Raw genomic sequence first — 17,657 nt, 5'->3', positions numbered from 1 at the left:
GAGGGCAGTAAGTGATGCAGGGAGGGCAGTAAGTGATGCAGGGAGGGCAGTAAGTGATGCAGGGACGGCAATAAGTGATGCAGGGACGACGAGAAGTGATGCAGGGAGGGCAATAAGTGATGCAGGGAGGGCAGTAAGTGATGCAGGGAGGGCAATAAGTGATGCAGGGACAGCGATGAGTGATGCAGGGACGGCGAGAAGTGATGCAGGGAGGGCAATAAGTGATGCAGGGAGGGCAATAAGTGATGCAGGGAGGGCAGTAAGTGATGCAGGGACGGCGATAAGTGATGCTGGGTGCGGGGGGACGGCGCTGCGCTGGCGGGGGCGGGCAGCCGGAGCCCCCCGGGCGGGCGGTGGGAGCCGGGGGGCCGCAGCCCGGCCCCGGGGCGGAGCGGGGCGGAGCGGCGCGGCCATCCGGGCACCGCACCATGGCGGCGGCGGCGGAGGAGCCCGAGGGGCGGCGGGGCCGGGGGCCGCGGCCGGGACCGGCACCGGGCAGCCCCGCGGGGCGGGCGGTGGGCGAGGGCTCGCCCGGGGGCGGTGGCCGCCGAGTCTTCAGCCCCGCTGGGGAGTTCCGCGAGTTCTCCCGGAGGCAGCTCCGCGACATGGAAAGGCTCTTCCGACAGTGAGTGTGGGGCGCGGGGTCCCCCGGGAGAGGGGGGTCCCCTGGGAAAGGGGGGTCCCCGGGGAGAAGGGGTCCCCGGGGCGGACAGAGAGCCCCGAGCATCCTCGGATCGCGGTTCCTGCATCCCCCGCTATCCCGGCTTCTGGCAGCGAAGATGCCCCAGCGCCTCCCGCCCCGTTCCTGCGGGCGAGACCCCCCGTTCCTTGTGAGAGGGACCCCCCCATGCACCCCAGCCTCTTGCGGGAGGGATCCCCCGCTCCTTGTGGGAGACTCCCCCCGCCCCAGCTGTGTGCAGCAGGGATGCCGAGACACCTCCAGCTCCTTGCAGGAGGGATCCCCCGCCTGCCTCTCTCAGGAGGGATGCCAGGGACACCCCTCTCCTCCCACAGCCCCTCTCAAGATTGGTGCCGGGGACACCTTCCCCCAGCTCCTTGCCGGGGGCGTTCCGGTGCGCCCCTGAATTCTCGCAGAAGGAACCTCCTGTCCCCCACGAGTGGGGTACGCTGGCGCTGAGGCCAGAGAAAGGGGTCTGGAAAAGGGGGAACCGGGGACCCCCACATTCCCTCTGCCGCATCACCAAGGGATCCCACATCCTGCAGCTGCCGGGGCCGCAGAGGCCGGGCTGGCGCATCCTCAGCATCCCTGCCCGCGCTGCCTGCCACCAGGCGTGACTCGGAGCACGAGCTCGGCCCCCGGCCCCTGGGAACGGGGGGGAGCTGGCAGCCAGCCTCCAGCCCTGGAAATTTCCAGGGGGAGCCAGAAATCGGGGTGACTCCAAGCGGGAGTAGCCGGGGGAATAAACGGGACGGCCCGGAGCATCCCCGTGGATCCCGGGCTGGGCGCTTTGTGCGGGAGGCGTGGGGACAGGCTCCGGGAAAGCGCGGAGAGAGGGAGCAGGCGGAGGCAGGGCTGCGGTGTGCCAGTGCCCTCACCCCGGCTGGCACCGGCCGAGGATCCGCATCGCTCGGGGCTGGAGCGCGGTGACGGCCGGAACGCGAGGGTTGGGGTGCGGGCACAGCCTGGTGCGACACGGGTGTCCCCGTGTCCTGCTGGGGGCTGTCACCCACCGGCAGAGCATGGCAGAGGGGCGGGAGCTGCGGCGGGGACAGCTCCCGGGGACAGCGGTGACAGTGCCGGGGACAGCAGTGACCGTGCCGGGGACAGCTCCCGGGGACAGCAGTGACAGTGCCGGGGACAGCGGTGACAGTGCCGGGGACAGCAGTGACAGTGCCGGGGACAGCAGTGACAGTGCCGGGGACAGCAGTGACAGTGCCGGGGACAGCAGTGACCGTGCCGGGGGACCGAGGTGTCCATGCCGGGGACAGCAGTGGCCGTGCCGGGGACAGTAGTGACAGTGCCGGGGATCCCGGTGGCCGTGCCGGGGACAGCAGTGACAGTGCCGGGGACAGCGGTGACAGTGCCGGGGACAGCAGTGACAGTGCCGGGGACAGCAGTGACAGTGCCGGGGACAGCAGTGACAGTGCCGGGGACAGCGGTGACAGTGCCGGGGACAGCAGTGACAGTGCCGGGGACAGCAGTGGCAGTGCCGGGGACAGCAGTGACAGTGCCGGGGACAGCAGTGACAGTGCCGGGGACAGCAGTGGCAGTGCCGGGGACAGCGGTGGCCGTGCCGGGGACAGTAGTGACAGTGCCGGGGACAGCAGTGACAGTGCCGGGGACAGCAGTGACAGTGCCGGGGACAGCAGTGGCCGTGCCGGGGATGCTCCGGGGGCAGATGGCAGGCAGGCAGGCAGGGACGGAGGCAGGCAGGGAGGCAGGGAGGGAGGGAGGGAGGGAGGGAGGGTGTGGGCGCCGTGTGTTTGCCCCGACAGCTGCAGCCAAAGGAGCAGCGCCCGGGCTGCGAGCACCGGGAGCACCCCAGGGAAGGATGCTCTGCCCCGCTCTCCTCGCTGCTGCCGGCCTCGGGGTGTGAAAATGCGGCTGGAGAGGGTGAAGTGATGCCAGGAAGGGTTTTGGCCCTTTGGGAGGTGCGGGATGCTGAAAAAACAGCTTCGTGTATTTTTTATATAGAATTTAAAAGTTTAATAGACAATTAGGAGGTAAAAATAAAGTGTACAGATCCAGCCAGGTGTCTCTGCATTCCCCTCACTAACAAAGGATTGTCCCTTAAAAACAGAACCCTACTACATATCCATAAATTCTCACACATATTCAGACATTCCTCTTGAGTTTTTTGATGTTCTTTTGTTTAGATTTTACCTTGCCCCCTTCCCAACACATCAATCTTCTTGGTGCCACTGGGTTTTATATCCTCCAATAACAGATGTAATAAATTTTTTTCTTGGAGGACAAAATAATCTTAATAATTCAGGGGGGGTCTCTGATTATCTTTTCAGTCTCTGGGTTATACAAACAAAAAGTAGTTTGTGCTTTAATATCATGTTATAGCCTAACATATATATGTATTACACCACTAAATTTCATCAATAACAGAAATAAAAGAAGCTATATTAGTACAACAAAGTTTTCTAACCTCTTGCATATAACATTCATTATAATATTTGCAAAAAGCCAATAATATAATGTGCACTTGTAACACCGGTATCCCAAAAAATCAGAGAGGGGATTGAGAGAAAGGAGGTGCCCTGCACCCTTGGCAGAGAAACTCTGAGGGATGCAGGATGGAGAAGGACTTCTGGCAAGGGCATGGAGTGACAGGACAAGGAGGAAAGTCTTCAAAAGTGACAGAGGGCAGGGTTAGTTTGGGTGCTGGGAGAAAGTTCATCCCTGTGAGGGTGGGGAGGGCTGGCACAGGGTGCTCAGAGCAGCTGTGGCTGCCCCTGGATCCCTGGAAGTGTCCAAGGGCAGGGTGGACAGGGCTTGGAGCAGCCTGGGATGGTGGATTCCTGCCCATGGGTTGGAATGAGGTGATGTTCACAGTCTGTTCCAAACCATTCCATGGTTCTATGCTCCAAGGGGGGTATTGGAGGTTAAAACCATGTGGGATCTGTGCCCACAGCCCCACTCTGAAGGTGCTGGCACTCAGCAGGCAGCGGTGAGCAGGAGCAGCCCCTCTCAGGGTCCCTGGCAGATGAGGAAGGTGCTGCTGGAGACACAGACAGAGCAGACAGCAGCAGGGGAGGTACAGATGAGTCACGGCCCTGCAGCGTGGGGAGCCGGGGCTCTGCGTGGCTGCTGCAGCGACAAGATCCCAAAAAAAGGAGCCCTGTCACAACGGGTACAGCGTGTGGCTGCCCACCTACAGCGTGTGCAGCTGTTCCACGCGAGGCTCTGTGCTGGCTCCCCGTGGAGATCCCGCTGTGCCACAGCCCAGGCAGGGCAGCAGACAGCGGGGTGGCTGTGGGGTGGCTGTGGGGTGGCTGTGGGGTGGCTGTGGGGTGGCTGTGGGGTGGCTGTGGGGACTGTGGCACTGTCACAGGTCTCAGGAGGGGCATTCCTGACCGGTCTGTGGGTAGCATCAGTGAGCAGAGCTGTGCCCAAAGCTCTCAGCCGAGCCCAGGCACCTGGCCAGGGGTGGAGCATGGATGGCACAGGCTCTGGGCAGCGAGGGTGGGGCACCTGGAGGTGTCACAGTGAGGAGGAGGTGGTGACAGAGCAGTGCCCGGTGGCCTTAGCCCCATGGCCTGTTTTCCCATGCTCAGGCTGCTGGCACAGGGAGCTGGCAGCAGGCTTGGCAGCGTCCTGGCAGGTTCTCCTGCCAAGCACAGCACGGAAACAGGAGCGATCCTGGATAATGCTCCGGGGGGTTGTTAGCGGTTCACAGCTTCCCCGTGGTCTGGAGAGCTGCCGGAGACCATCAGTGCACAGGTCCTTGCTGTTCCTCTTTGCTTCCCAGGCAAAAGAGAGCTGGGTGTGCTGCTGGGGGGCACTGTGGGGGGCTGTGTGGGCTCTGCACCCCGTGGTGATGTGTCAGGATCATCCTGTGTGCAGGTACGACGCAGGGAAGGACGGCTTCATTGACCTGATGGAGCTGAAGCTGATGATGGAGAAACTGGGGGCTCCACAGACGCACCTGGGACTGAAGAACATGATCAAGGAGGTGGATGAAGACCTGGACAGCAAGCTCAGCTTTCGAGAGGTGAGGGGATAGGAGGCACCACGCTGGCAGGGAGATGTCCCCAGCCGCTCTTCGGGCTGCTGAGACGGTGGGCAGTGGCCGTGGTGGCTTTGGGGTCTTCAGGGAGCCAATGCTACCATCTCCCCTCACAGTTCCTGCTGATTTTCCGGAAGGCAGCAGCGGGTGAGCTGCAGGAGGACAGTGGGCTGCACGCCCTGGCCCGGCTCTCCGAGATCGATGTCTCCACAGAGGGGGTGAAAGGCGCCAAGAACTTCTTTGAGGCCAAGGTGAGGCTGAGGAGGTCCCACTGCAGGATGGCGATGCCCCAGGGCAGTTTGGTGCCGGGTAGGCAGGAGGTGGAGATGTTGGGGCGGGCAGGAGAGCTCGGCAGAGGTCACAGCCGGACATTTCCATCCGCAGGCACAAGCCATCAACGAAGCCAGCAGGTTCGAGGAGGAGATCAAGGCAGAGCAGGAGGAGAAGAAGAAGCAGGCAGAGGAGCTGAAGCAGAGGAAGGCAGCCTTCAAGGAGCTGCAGTCCACCTTCACGCAGTGACAGGGCCGGGCAGGACTGGCCAGCGGTGGCCAGACTGGCAGCGCTGCCCGTGCCAGCCGTGCCGGGAGCGATGCCGGAGCCGCGTCCCGGCGCGGGCTCGGCACAGCGCCCACCTCTCCGGCAGAGCCCAGCCCGCCCCAGCTCCCCCATCCCTTCTTGCTGTGGTGTCTGTAGGTGTTGTTTGTGCCCCCTTCACCTCCCCAGCGTGCCCCCCACCCTGAGTCCCAGGGGAGCTGTGTCCCGAATGTCCCTCCCTGGGACAGCCGTGCCCTGTTGTGTGTTGTGAGTGCACTGGGAGGTTTGCAGGATGGGGGCTTGTGCAGCTGGTGGGTGTTGGTGTTGCTGTGTGTGACACCAGTGACAAAAGCCATGGCAAGGGCCAGGTGCTGTTAGAGGGGCTCTGTGTGTGTGTGTGTGTGTGTGTGTGTGGTGCTGGGGGGTGGGTGGGTGCCCACCGTGCCCACCCCACTGACTTGGAGCCCTGCAGGAGCTGTGTCTCTCTTTATTTTGCTCAAAAGATGTACAGAAGGGCAGCTGCTGGCTCGTGGGGCTGTGTTACGTTTCTTTTCATGTTGTGTTCAGCCTGGCAGGATGAGCGTGGTGGCCACAAGTGGCTGCCACTGGTCACTGAGGCTCTCGTGTTTGTGGGTGGCTGTGAAAACCCACATCTGTGTCCCCCGAGTGGCGGCATAGGGGGTGTGTTATGGTTTTTTTTAATTTAATCCCAAATAAATATTATATTTCTTAAGTGCTGGATGGGTTGGATTTCTTAAGCTGAGGGATGGGCACGTCTGTGGCGGGGGCTTGGGTGGGGGGAAGGAGTTTGGGGAGCGGGGTGTGACCCTGGGCACGCGGTTCCCGCCGCAGATGGGAATTCCACTGAACAGGAACAAGCCACGTTGGAGTGGGAAGCAGCAGGGGCCTGATCCAGGTGTGGGGACCTGGCACTACCAAAGGCCATCAGCTGATGCCTGGACCGGTCCCAGCCTTTAGCACCTGTGGGGTTTTGGCTGGCCTTGAGCACATCAAGAGTGAGATAAGGGGACCGTGTGCCCGGGGGGGTGGTGGTGTGGGCAGGCAGTGTCCAGGGGGAATGGGTGCTCAGGGCTGGGAGGCACCAGGGCTGCCCAGCACCCCAGTGGCAGCACTGTGGCTGGGGTGTGCCCAGCAGCTGTGCCCCATGAGGGACCCTGCCCGTTCCCAGAGCAGGGCCAGGTGTCCCCACCATGTCCCAGCACGGTGCCAGCACAGGCCGGGCACACGTGGCCGTTCCCAGGTGGGACAGGGAGTGTGATAAGAGGGGCTGAGGAGCCCCCCACAGCGTGGGACAGTCCCCACATGGCAGTGGCAGGCGGGGCCACCCCAAGGTCCCCGGCAGTGGGGACACCATAAGAGGGGTGAGCAGCCCCACTGCGGCACTTTTGGGCAGCGCAGCCATGCTGGGAGCTGTGTGTCTCGTCCTGCTGCTGGGCTACGGTGAGTGCAGGGCTTGGGGAAGGCTCGGGGCAGGGGGGACAGCACTGTGGGGCCTGTCACAGCCCCAGCCACGGGCACAGGCAGCCTCTGATGTCCCTTTGTCACACAGCCTACGGATGCGGCCAGCCGGCCGTGCCGCCACAGCTGGGCGCCCGCGTGGTGGGCGGTGAAGACGCCGTAGCCCACAGCTGGCCATGGCAGGTGAGGGGGCACATGGGGACAGGGATGGGGACAAGGATGGGGACAGGGATGGGGACATTCCTGCAGTGACCCTGTGCCCCTTGCAGATCTCACTGCAGTACAGTAGCTATGGATCTTGGCGCCACACTTGCGGCGGGACCCTCATCGCTCCCCAGTGGGTGCTGACAGCTGCCCACTGCATCAGGTGGGTGTTGGGGTGCTGGGGGGACCTGTGCCATGGAGGTATCTGTGGGGACTGACACCCCCTCTCTCTCTGGCAGCAACTTCATGACCTACCGTGTGGTGCTGGGCAAGCAGGACCTGTCAGTGGATGATGAGCCCGGTTCTGTGGCCGTGGGCGTGGAGAAGATAATCGTCCATGAGAAATGGAACTCCTTCCTCATCATGTAGGGGGTGGAATAGATCTGGGACTGGGTGGGAGGCATCAAAGCTGGGGACCACATCCTCATGGTTCATGTCCCCCTGTAGCAACGACATTGCCCTGATCAAGCTGGCCGAGGAGGTGCAGGAGAGCGATACCATCCGCGCCTCCTGCCTGCCTGACGCCGGCAAGATCCTGCCCAACAACTACCCCTGCTATGTCACCGGCTGGGGACGCATCAGGAGTAAGTGGGGTGTCCCCAGGAGGGTCCCCAGCGAGTCCCTGGGGTGTGCAGGGTGTGAGATGTGACTGTCCTTGCAGCCAACGGGCCCCTGGCTGACACCCTGCAGCAGGCTCTGCTGCCCGTGGTGGACTATGAGACCTGCTCCAAGTGGGACTGGTGGGGCAGCCTTGTGCTGGAGACCATGGTGTGCGCCGGCGGCGACGGCGTCGTCTCCGGATGCAACGTGAGCGTGGGCGCTGCTGGGAGGAGAGGGGATGGAGCCCTGGATGGCCAGGAGGGATGAGGGGAGTTGTTGGGGTGCCCAGGACCCACGGCCCGGAGTGTTTGTGCACACAGGGCGATTCTGGCGGCCCCCTGAACTGCCAGCGCGATGATGGCATCTGGGAGGTGGATGGCATCGTCAGCTTCGGCTCTGGACTGGGCTGCAACGTGGCCAAGAAGCCGACAGTCTTCACCCGGGTGTCCGCCTACATCGACTGGATCAACGAGGTGGGTGCCCCTTCCTCTGCCCCCGCACAGGGAGCTGGCCACAGCGCCCCTGCCCTGGCAGCGCTCTCACCCTGAGCCTCCCCGTGGCTTGTCTTTGGCAGAAAATCGCAGAGAACTGAGGACACGGCCTGCAGCACAAGCACTGAGCGTGATGAAGGCAGCAGTGACAGTCACTGGGTGTGATAAAGGCAGTAGTGACAGTCACTGGGTGTGATAAAGGCAGTAGTGACAGTCACTGGGTGTGATAAAGGCAGTAGTGACAGTCACTGGGTGTGATAAAGGCAGTAGTGACAGTCACTGGGTGTGATAAAGGCAGTAGTGCTGAGCTGGTCTCGTGTGGTTCTTTTGGGGGGACACGGTGGAGCAGAACCAGGGGGCTGTTGTCTTGCGGTCCTGGGCTTCTTCCCAGGAGCTGGGGAGAGCCCTCACATCGTGCAGTGAGGCTGGGAAGGGTCCTGGGGAGCCTAAGGTGGGCAGACTTCCCACAAGGTACTCCCAGCTCGGAGCAGAGCCATTGCCGAGCCAAAGGGTTCAAGGCTTGACCGGTGGTTTGATGGGAAAGTGGCTGGAATCTGGCCTGGAGGTCCTGGGGGGCTCTAAGGAACTTGGGGGTGGCTGTAGGGCCCCTGGTTGGCCCAAGGAGGTGTTGGGTGTCTTGGCTGGTGCTGGGATGTCTCAGGGGATCTCGCTGGTACTTGATGGCAGCAGATTTATGATGGGGGTCTCGAGGTAACTGGGTTGGATCTGGGGTCATCCTGCAGCCCCACCACATTCCCCTCACCACCTGTGCTGCCAGAGCACTCCCAGTCTGTTCTCACCTCTGGATGCCCTGGGGAAGGAGCAGCCACTGCAGTCCCTGTCATGGAAAGGAGCCACCTCCATCCACATGTGTCACTCTATCACGAGCCATCTCCAGCCACAGTCACCCCCACCCCAGCCCCGGTGCATCCCTAGGGAGAGAAGGGGAAGAGTGCAGGGTCACCTTTCCCAAAGGGGAACAGGTCCAGGGGAGGTGGGATCAGCCCTGGGATCACACCCAGAAGCTCTGTACAAAACTGGACAGCAACAGGATGGGGCAGCCCAGAGCCCCACTCCCCTTGGGGATGGAGAAGGGGAATAGAGAAGGAGACAACCATGAGCTCTCACAAACACCTGAGCACAGGCAAGGCCACCACAGCCACACCCTCCTTGGGGTGCTCAGGGCACCCCTGGCTCCCTCCTGCAGCACCTAAAAGGCACCTGAAATGCTCCCAAAGGAGCACAGAGACGCTCAGTGGCTGCAAATGCAGACTGGATATTCCCAGGCTCCCTGGGAATCCCCAAGCACCCCCCAGCACAGACCTACCCCAAGGCCTCTGCACCTCCCAAGGGTGGCTCCAAGGATGCTTCCCCCCCTCAAAATCCAACACAGATGCAGGATTTCTGAGCCAAGGCCACAAGCACCACAGCAGCTCCTTAAGCACTTTACCTCAGCTCTGGTATTTGACTGAATCCTCACCAGTTTCCTGCTCTGACTCCTCAAAAGGAGCAGGATGCCTTCTCCATAGGCTGGCACAGCCACATTGTAAATGACAAATGTAAATGTAAATGTAACAGCAGATTTGAGTGAAGGTTTCTACTCTTCCCACTTCAGAGGAGCCCTCAGGAGGTGCTGGAATGGCAGTGAGGAGATGGAACAGACAAGGGAATACAGCCAAAGATTTGCTCTTCAATTGAATTTATTAGAAAAGTTGACTGAAAAACTCATCCTGTTTTACTTGATCAGACCCTGGTCCCCTCAATCAGTTACCCAGGCAGCACAGGACACAAATATCACCATCAGCAAAGGAAAACACTCTGAGGCTGAGCCAGAAGTGCTCTCCTTGGCTCTGCTCTCCAGCAAAGGGATTTCCTGCTCCATCCACAGCATTTCCCAATGGCACAGCACAATCTCCATCTCCACTGCACGGCAAAGCCAGCGCTGGCAGATCACATTTCTCCAGACAAACATCTGGACACACAGACAAAACCCACGGGGAGCACTGCCACCACGTCGTGGTGGGCACGGATTTCATTCAGCCACGGGAAGAACCTCCAGCGTTTGGCAGGGGGCTCGAAGCCCAGGGGTCAGTCACACACGAAGAAGAATTTTTTACGGAGGAAATTGAAACATCCTGGGATCTGCTTGTACCTCCCCTTGGCAGAGACAGCACATGCCACCTGGGAACAGGAAAGAGGCTGAGGAACAGGATGCTCTCCCCACCCCTTGAAATCGATGGCTGCCACGCCAAGGTGGCCAAAGAAGCACCTCAACGACCATGAAACAACAACAAGGTGATTCTGTAAGTCCTCTCTCCCTCCACCTTGGACTTGTCTCCTACCCATGGAGAACAGAAAAAGTATCTGGGGCACCTACACTTGTAGGCAGCTTTGGCAATGCTGTGTCAGCAAGGCACACAAAGGAAGGCTTTGATCAGCCAGACTCCTTGTACTGTGCTCCTCCACCCCCAGGACAAGCTTACAGGAGCACCCAAATCCCCTCAGCCTGGATAGGACAAGCCACAACATTTTTTTAGCAATTTTTTCATTAGGATTAAAGCCTGTATTGCCAGGATTCCTCCTCACTGGAAAAACCTCCAGTGATTTTTGGCAGATTGAGGCCAGGCACTTTCTTTGTAATTAAACCTCACTGCAGTACCTCAAATTAGCCCATCCCTAAACTCAACACTCAATATCCTCACTCCTTTTTTGAGTGTAGGCTTCCATGCCCCAACTGATCACACCCCTGCCTATTTCCTTCATCAAAAAAAAACAGAAAACAAAGACATTTACCCTCACTAACATGCTGAGCAGATCTTCTGAATGGGCATATTGATCCAGCACACTGTCCAGCATTTCCACATACCACGAGCCTCTCGACTTCTCCCTCCAGGAGACAAAACCTTCATAGAAAGAAGGAGAATGTTATGCCAAAACCCATCTGGTGCTCTCATCCCAACAACTCCTGCAACAGAGCCGGGTTGTCCTGAACTGCCCCTATCTTTGGCTGTGAAGCTCTGACTGTTTTGCTAATTCCCCCATGCCCAGAAAAGGATGTTTCACCTGGAAAAGTGGAGTAGGAAACCAAGATGTCACTGGGTGTGGGCAAACTGGCAACAGCATCGGGCTCATCCTCGTTACCCGACGGAACCCGAATCGGGGTCGCGTCCGATTCCAAAGAACCCCCAGGAGTTTCCTCTTCAGGTGAATCACAATCCACTACAAAGCCTTGATCCCTTTGCTCTGAAAAAAGCAGCAACAAGACAGCTCCTGATGTTCATCCCACCCAAGAGATTCACGGTTGTACATCCGACGTTAATAAGAGATGAGGAAAGAAAAGGACAAAGGCCCTAGAACAAAATAAGGCTTTTTTGGCCATTCAGCTGCACTGGTTGTGTCGAAGTCATTGGTGGATTTTACAAAACTCCTCACTGTGTTTGAAGAGCTGGAGCAGCCTCTCAGCACGTGGAAAGAGAAGAGGCAGCTGGTGTGAGGAGACAGCTGGAGAGAGGGGCAGTAGATGAACACAAAGGGAGCCAAAGCCACAGCCTGACCACATCTCCAACACAAAGATTCACCTCCACCACAGGCCTGGATGAAGAACAGTTTGGGTTTTCCTCTCAAACTCGGGCAATTGAAGCCATTGAAATAGTTCACAATCTTTTCTATGGGAATGGGTTTTCCATCCGTTCCGTAAACGCCTCCAGGAAACTGAATATGGCTCGTCTGCAAGAGGAAAATGCAGGAGCTGGTGACACAGCAGCTCTGAGGGAGCCCATTTCCCACCACAGCCTAAACAAATCCTGCTGTTTGTGGGAATCCCTGTGGCCAAGTCAGGGTGAGGGGACATCCAGGAGATATTTGAAATGCACTAAAACCCAGCAATCCGACTTCTGTTATCCAACTCATATCCCACATCCTCCAGCAGAGGAGTTCTTTATCCTCTGGTACAACAGGCACATACCCTACACCACTTTCCTCACCCTTCCAGAACTGACCTGGAACAAAAAGGCTTTATTGCCAATAGCATCTCCCTGTCAGAGCTGGAGAACAGAAGGACTGAATGACCTCAGGCTGAGTGGCACCTCCCTTCAGCTCCAAATTATTAGCCACAACTTCCAAAATGGAAAACACTTGTCCACTGGCACCACTGGATCAGACTACACCAGAGAAGCTCCTGTTTTCTTTAACTCAGAGTAAGGGTGGAACTGTTTGAAACATACTGAAGTGGCAGAATAAGGTTTTGACCCTCTCAGCTTGTGTGAGACCAGAGGACAGGGAATTAACCCCTTCCTGAAGGAACAAAGATGGGACAAACCCACCTGACAGCCATGGGAGAGGATGACCACGATGCAGCAGTCCAAAGCACTGTGGTCCTGCCGTGACAGCTTCAGCAGCTCCAACACCATTTCCTGTGTGGAAAAGATGACAGTGAGAGTTTTTTGAACCATATCTCAGCCACAGGTTACTGCCAGGCCCTGCTCTAATTGCACTGCCCTGGATCTGGTCAATCTCTGCCACAGGGTAATGTGAGCCCCAAGTACAGCTGGCAAAAGCAGAGAGTATTTCTGTGTCTCTCCCTGTATTTAACACTGGCTGCTCTGACACACAGATTTCTCACCTCTCTGCACTCTTTACAACACAGCACCACAAACTAAAGCGCATTTCCACGTGATTTATCTGCTGAAATCTGACTGGGAGCTGGTGGGTGAGCAGAGAAACAAGTTTTGTGAGATCATCTGTGAAACCTCCAGATGATCAAGTTCCCCCTTGACACTTCCAGTAACAGCCAAGGATAGCACAGACAGACATGACACAGCTGTCAGTTATCCCAAAAACCCCTACAAATCACAGCCAGGATTCAACACTCATGCAGAGGGATTAAAGTGTGCAAAAGTCCTCTCTCCTCCTGCAATTGCAGCACAATTAAGTAGGAGGATGTAAGTGGTTTGTTGTTTCTTTGTGGGAGGTTTTTGGTGTGCTGCCAACACGAGACACATCCCCTGAAGCGTTCCCAACACTTCCAGGGGCTCAGCTCTCACCCCTCGTGTCAGCAGGACACAAGCAGCCTCACCTGAGCTTTCAGATTCCGCCGGGTCAGGACGGTGAAATGCAAGGCCTTGAAGCGCCTCTCCAGCTTCTCACAGTCGATGTCAGAGCCTTCTCGGGTCGAGAGACCTGAGTCTCTGGAGAAACTGACGTTATTGAGGATCAGGCAGTGTCCGCAGGGATCCGCTTTCATCTCATAATCCTGGCAGGGACGTGCCACAATTAAACTCCCTCTTATTCCAAGCTGGCTAATCCAGCAGGATACAAGTGGTTCAATTTCACAGGTTTCCATTTCTCTAGTCCTAGGGGTGGGTAGGAGCATCGATTCTCCACACACATCTTCTCATCAGTAGCTGGGAACTGCTGATGGTTTAGAAACAACCCACTAAAATGGGGAAAACCTTTGTGGAAAACCGTCTGTTCCTTTATCTGTAGCATCTCTGACAGCAAGTTGAAATTTCTGGGAAATTCTTTTAGGCATTGTCATCAAACCTCACCAAAAGGAGCCAAGAATTTGTGTTATCACTGTGGTATTCTTAAGGAGGATCTGACTAATGAGACTCTGAGACCATTAGCCCTGTTACAGCCTCGGAGCAATTGCTCAGGTAAGACAAAGTGAGAAGCAGATCTTCCAGAAATATTTTCTGGAGCCACCCATGAGCTTTTGCCCAGTAGGGAACACTTTCAGCCTTCTCAAATACTAACCTGGTCACGGCTCCTCTTGTCAACAGCTGAACCTACAACACAAAACAGACACAGCATTCAGCTCACCACACTCCTAGAGTTCACCTCCTTCCCAACACATCTGAATTTCCCCTTCCCACCACACTGGAAATGAGCTCTGGCTCTTGGAGCTTACCCCGGGCTGGCACAGGAGGTACCCGAGGTCTTTCACTCTCAGCTTGGACTGGGATAGACAAACGTTCGTGAGGGGTCCCATCTGTAATGACATGACACAAAAATACAGAGGACGAGCCCAAGCTCAAAAGGTTCCACTGCTGAAAAGCAGGAGGTACAGGCTGCCCCGAGCTGTGTTGTGTTGTTCAAAACCAGGTTGGACAGCACTTGGAGCAACCTGGGATAGTGGAATCCCATGGCAGGGGATGGAATGAGATGAGCTTTAAGGCCCCTTCCAACCCAAACCATTCTGGGATTCCATGATTCTCCCTACAGTCACCTCTACCAGGATAATACAAATCATGACTTCCCAGACTCTTGCCCACAGGGAGAGGGATCCCAGCTGCCACCCCCCATGCTGCTGTTTGCCAAAAACACGCCACACCCTCAGCACTGACTTTTACGCTGCTTTCCTTCCCGCAGCTCCAGCTCCACGGGCCGCAGGTCTGGCAGCTGTGGTGGCACCGGCCGGGATTCGCACTCCTGGAGCAGCATCTCAGCGAGGTCACCCTGCCCGCTGTCCCGCAGGATGGAGAGGAAGGCAGGGAAAGCCTGCTTCCCTCGAGTCTCCAGGTCAATGATCAGCTGTCGGGCTTGCTCTCCTCGGCTGCCAGCGCTCTGCAGAGGAGAAAAACCCAGAACGGGTGTCCTGGACAGCTCTTCCAACTGCTCTGAGCAGGGGAATGTGGGATCTGCACCCAGGACATGGGGTAAACAACAGCAAAACTCAGTGGAAACAGTCACAGAGACCCCCAGCCCTGATTTCCCTCCAACAACAATGGTCACCACTGGGACACCCAGCCCACCAAGGGGTCTAGAGGGAAAGGGGGAGAGGGAGCAGCCCAAGTCTGGTCCCTGGGGACAAACAGGCACCCCTGGGCTGTCACCAGTGTGAAAGATGAGGTGAAAACACCCCCAGGCCTGTCACCTGTAACCAAGGAGGGGAAACAAGAACACCTCAAGGGTGTCATCAGATTGGGATGGGGACACAAAAAGAAACCCCTAAAGCTGGCACTGCCTGGGGCTGGGGACAAGAAGGGACAAGTTGGGGGGTGGTTCTCAAACATCTTATCTGCACAAGGACCAACCCCAGAGTGAGGGGACACAGGGCCATGCCATCCCTTTGGGCTTGTCACCAGGGCTAAAGGGACATGGAGTTCCACTATGTCACCAGAGTGAGGGGAGTCTCACTTGTTCGTGAGAGGACACACGACTAGAGTGTCTGTCACTAGAGTGAGGGGACCTGGGGGCCACCCCCCAGATCTGTCACCGGGCTCAGGGGACATGGGTTCCCTCTTTGGGCCCAAGAGGACATGGAGCCACCCCCCTCAGGCCTGTCACCAGGGCAAGGAGACCCTTCAGGCCTGTCCCCAGGGCTCAAGGGGCGCAGGACCCTCCCCTGGGCCCGCCACCAGCTTTCAGGGGATGCAGGAGCTATCCCCCGGCTCTCAGGGAACCCTCCCCAGGGCACCCCGGAGCTCAGGGCCCCGCTCCCCGGCGCACCTGCAGCTCCTCCAGCATGGGCCGGGTGAAGAGGCCGCGCTGCTCCAGCGGCTCCCAGAGCGGCTGCACCCGCAGCGCCGCCACCAGCCGGGCCCGCCCGCGCCGGAGCGCCCGCCGCTGCTGCTCCTCCATGGCCCGGGGCTGCGGGGCTCAGAGCCCGGGGCTGCGGGGCTCAGAGCCCGGGGCTGCGGGGCTCAGAGCCCGGGGCTCAGAGCCCGGGGCCGCCGCCGGTCCCTTCCCGGAGCCGCCGCCGCTCAGTGCCCGGAACCGCTGCTCTGCTCCGGAACCGCCGCTGAGCCCCGGAACCGCTGCTCAACCCCGGAATCGCTGCCCTGCCCCGGAACCCCTGCCCTGCCCCGGAACCCCTGCCCTGCCCAGAACCCCTGCCCTGCCCCAGAACCCCTGCCCAGAACCCCTGCCCAGAACCCCTGCCCTGCCCAGAACCCCTGCCCTGCCCAGAACCCCTGCCCTGCCCCGAACCCCTGCCCTGCCCAGAACCCCTGCCCCGGAACCGCCGCTCGCTGCAGGAAGCGCCCCCGCCTCGGAGTCCCAGAATCACACGCTGGAGTCAGGCTGGAAGAGCCCCGGTGTGCTCCAGAAGGGTCATCCCAAAGCAAACGAAACAGGATTCCGTCCTTTTGTGTTTTGGTGTTTTATTGGGTTTTTAAAAAATATCTCCAGGGATGGACACTCCACACCATCTCAGTTTAATAATTGAAAATAAAGTAAAATACAGTAGCAATAGTAAATTATAACACCACCACCACAACAAAACAACAACAATAGTAATAATAATAATGGAGAAAACAAGTGATGCACAATCATTCACTGATGTCAGATCTTCCTGAACCCAGATCAGCTCCCTCCCAATCACACCCTGAAGGTGGACATTCTGTGGGGTGGAATATCCCTTTGGGAATATCCCACTTCAGGTCACCTGTCCCATCTGTGCTCCCTCCCAGTTTCCTTTGGGAACCTCCTGACTGCCAGAGCACAAGACAAGAAAGAAGTGTTTGATTTTGGATAAACACGACTTAGCAAAAAACCAGAAGAGAATGACGGAACACGCAGAGTTGTGTGAAAAACGAGGTTCACATAATTTTTATAGAATTTAAAAGTTTAATAAAAAAAAAAAAAAAAGACAATTAGGAGAAAAAAAATAAAGTATACAGATACAGCCAGGTGTCTCTGCATTCAGCCAAGAGAGCACACCTTACTGACAAAGGATTGTCCCTTAAAAACAGAACCCTGCTACATATCCATAAATTCTCATACATATTCATACATTCTTCTGTGGATCTTTGGTGTTCTTCTGTTCAGTTTTCTCTTGCCCCCTTCCCAATAGATCAATCCTCTTGGCACCATCGAGATTTACATTCCCTGATACCAGAAATGCAATAAATTCCTCCCCCAGAGTTCTGGTCACTGCTGTCTTCATCTGGATAAGAGAGTTTACAAATGCAGGAGTTCTCTAGCTAATTTTTTTCCTCAGTCTTTGGGTTATACAAACAAAAGCAGTTTTTATTTTAATACTATGCCATAGCCTAACATATATATGTATTATACCACTATTTCTAAATTTCATCAATAACAGGAATAAAGAAAACTATATAAATGCAATTCTTGTACACATAACATTCATTTTAATATTTGTGAAAAGCCAACAATATAAAATGTATCTATAACAGTTGGAAGGGACCCACATGGATCATTGAGCCCAAGTCCTGGTCCTGCACAGGACACCCCAAGGGTCACATCACGTACCCAAAAGTGTCCAAACGCTTCTTGAACTCAGGTTCAGGACTGTGCCCATTCCCTGGGGAGCCTGGGCAGTGCCAGCACCCTCTGGGGGAAGAACTTTTCCCTGAAATCCAACCTAAACCTCCCTGACACAGCCCCAGCCCTTCCCTTGGTGCTGTCACTGTCACCAGAGCAGAGATCAGTGTCTGTCTCTCCTCTTCCCCTCATGAGGTAACTGGGATGAGTCTCCTCCAGCTGAACAGACCAAGTGCCCTCAGCCGCTCCTCTTCCCCTCAACACCCTTCACCAACTTCCCTGCCCTCCTCTGGACGCTTTCTAACACCTTCATATCTTCCTTATATCGCGGCCTTATTGCGATCCTATATTATTTTTACAGGCCCACACCTCCCCTCAGCACCGCAGGCGAGGCCGCCCCAGGGCCGCTCCGGGGCCGAGGACA

The 17,657-nt window shown here is 57.2% G+C and overlaps 3 protein-coding genes across 3 annotated transcripts; 2 read left to right on the top strand and 1 right to left on the bottom strand.

Moving 5' to 3' along the window:
• Positions 1-413: 413 nt before the first annotated feature.
• On the top strand, positions 414-5,967 carry EFHD2 (EF-hand domain family member D2). Its single transcript, XM_086860680.1, has 4 exons — positions 414-625; positions 4,538-4,685; positions 4,817-4,951; positions 5,085-5,967. The coding sequence occupies exons 1-4, from the start codon at positions 429-431 to the stop codon at positions 5,217-5,219; spliced, it is 615 nt and encodes a 204-aa protein (XP_086716806.1). The 5' UTR covers positions 414-428; the 3' UTR covers positions 5,220-5,967.
• Positions 5,968-6,602: 635 nt separating this feature from the next.
• On the top strand, positions 6,603-8,315 carry LOC111938464 (chymotrypsin-C). Its single transcript, XM_086860677.1, has 8 exons — positions 6,603-6,695; positions 6,805-6,896; positions 6,983-7,080; positions 7,157-7,282; positions 7,365-7,501; positions 7,579-7,724; positions 7,838-7,990; positions 8,092-8,315. Exons 1-8 carry the CDS (start codon positions 6,656-6,658, stop codon positions 8,107-8,109), a joined length of 810 nt encoding a protein of 269 aa, XP_086716803.1. The 5' UTR covers positions 6,603-6,655; the 3' UTR covers positions 8,110-8,315.
• A 1,375-nt stretch (positions 8,316-9,690) lies between these two features.
• Positions 9,691-15,692, bottom strand: CASP9 (caspase 9). The gene is made up of 10 exons (XM_023940262.2): positions 15,458-15,692; positions 14,353-14,572; positions 13,917-13,997; positions 13,763-13,794; positions 13,083-13,259; positions 12,331-12,420; positions 11,587-11,734; positions 11,072-11,251; positions 10,802-10,911; positions 9,691-10,189 (listed from the first exon to the last, which is right to left on the bottom strand). Exons 1-10 carry the CDS (start codon positions 15,587-15,589, stop codon positions 10,097-10,099), a joined length of 1,263 nt encoding a protein of 420 aa, XP_023796030.2. The 5' UTR covers positions 15,590-15,692; the 3' UTR covers positions 9,691-10,096.
• Positions 15,693-17,657: the final 1,965 nt, after the last annotated feature.

This window comes from Cyanistes caeruleus, chromosome 22 (genome assembly GCF_971803275.1).
Source record: "Cyanistes caeruleus chromosome 22, bCyaCae1.hap1.1, whole genome shotgun sequence".
NCBI lineage: Eukaryota > Metazoa > Chordata > Aves > Passeriformes > Paridae > Cyanistes > Cyanistes caeruleus.
This window is presented reverse-complemented; position numbering and strand designations above follow the sequence as displayed.

Excerpts from the sequence above, each read along its gene's own strand:
- EFHD2 (XM_086860680.1), top strand. The coding sequence starts at position 429 with ATGGCGGCGGCGGCGGAGGAGCCCGAGGGGCGGCGGGGCCGGGGGCCG. Across the intron at positions 626-4,537 it reads ATGGAAAGGCTCTTCCGACA|GTACGACGCAGGGAAGGACG; the intron begins GTGAGTGTGGGG and ends TCCTGTGTGCAG. Across the intron at positions 4,952-5,084 it reads AGAACTTCTTTGAGGCCAAG|GCACAAGCCATCAACGAAGC; the intron begins GTGAGGCTGAGG and ends TTCCATCCGCAG.
- CASP9 (XM_023940262.2), bottom strand. The coding sequence starts at position 15,589 with ATGGAGGAGCAGCAGCGGCGGGCGCTCCGGCGCGGGCGGGCCCGGCTG. Across the intron at positions 13,260-13,762 it reads ACAAGAGGAGCCGTGACCAG|GATTATGAGATGAAAGCGGA; the intron begins GTTAGTATTTGA and ends CGTCCCTGCCAG. Across the intron at positions 10,912-11,071 it reads TTCCTACTCCACTTTTCCAG|GTTTTGTCTCCTGGAGGGAG; the intron begins GTGAAACATCCT and ends CTTTCTATGAAG.
- LOC111938464 (XM_086860677.1), top strand. The coding sequence starts at position 6,656 with ATGCTGGGAGCTGTGTGTCTCGTCCTGCTGCTGGGCTACG. Across the intron at positions 7,283-7,364 it reads TGGAACTCCTTCCTCATCAT|CAACGACATTGCCCTGATCA; the intron begins GTAGGGGGTGGA and ends GTCCCCCTGTAG. Across the intron at positions 7,725-7,837 it reads GCGTCGTCTCCGGATGCAAC|GGCGATTCTGGCGGCCCCCT; the intron begins GTGAGCGTGGGC and ends TTGTGCACACAG.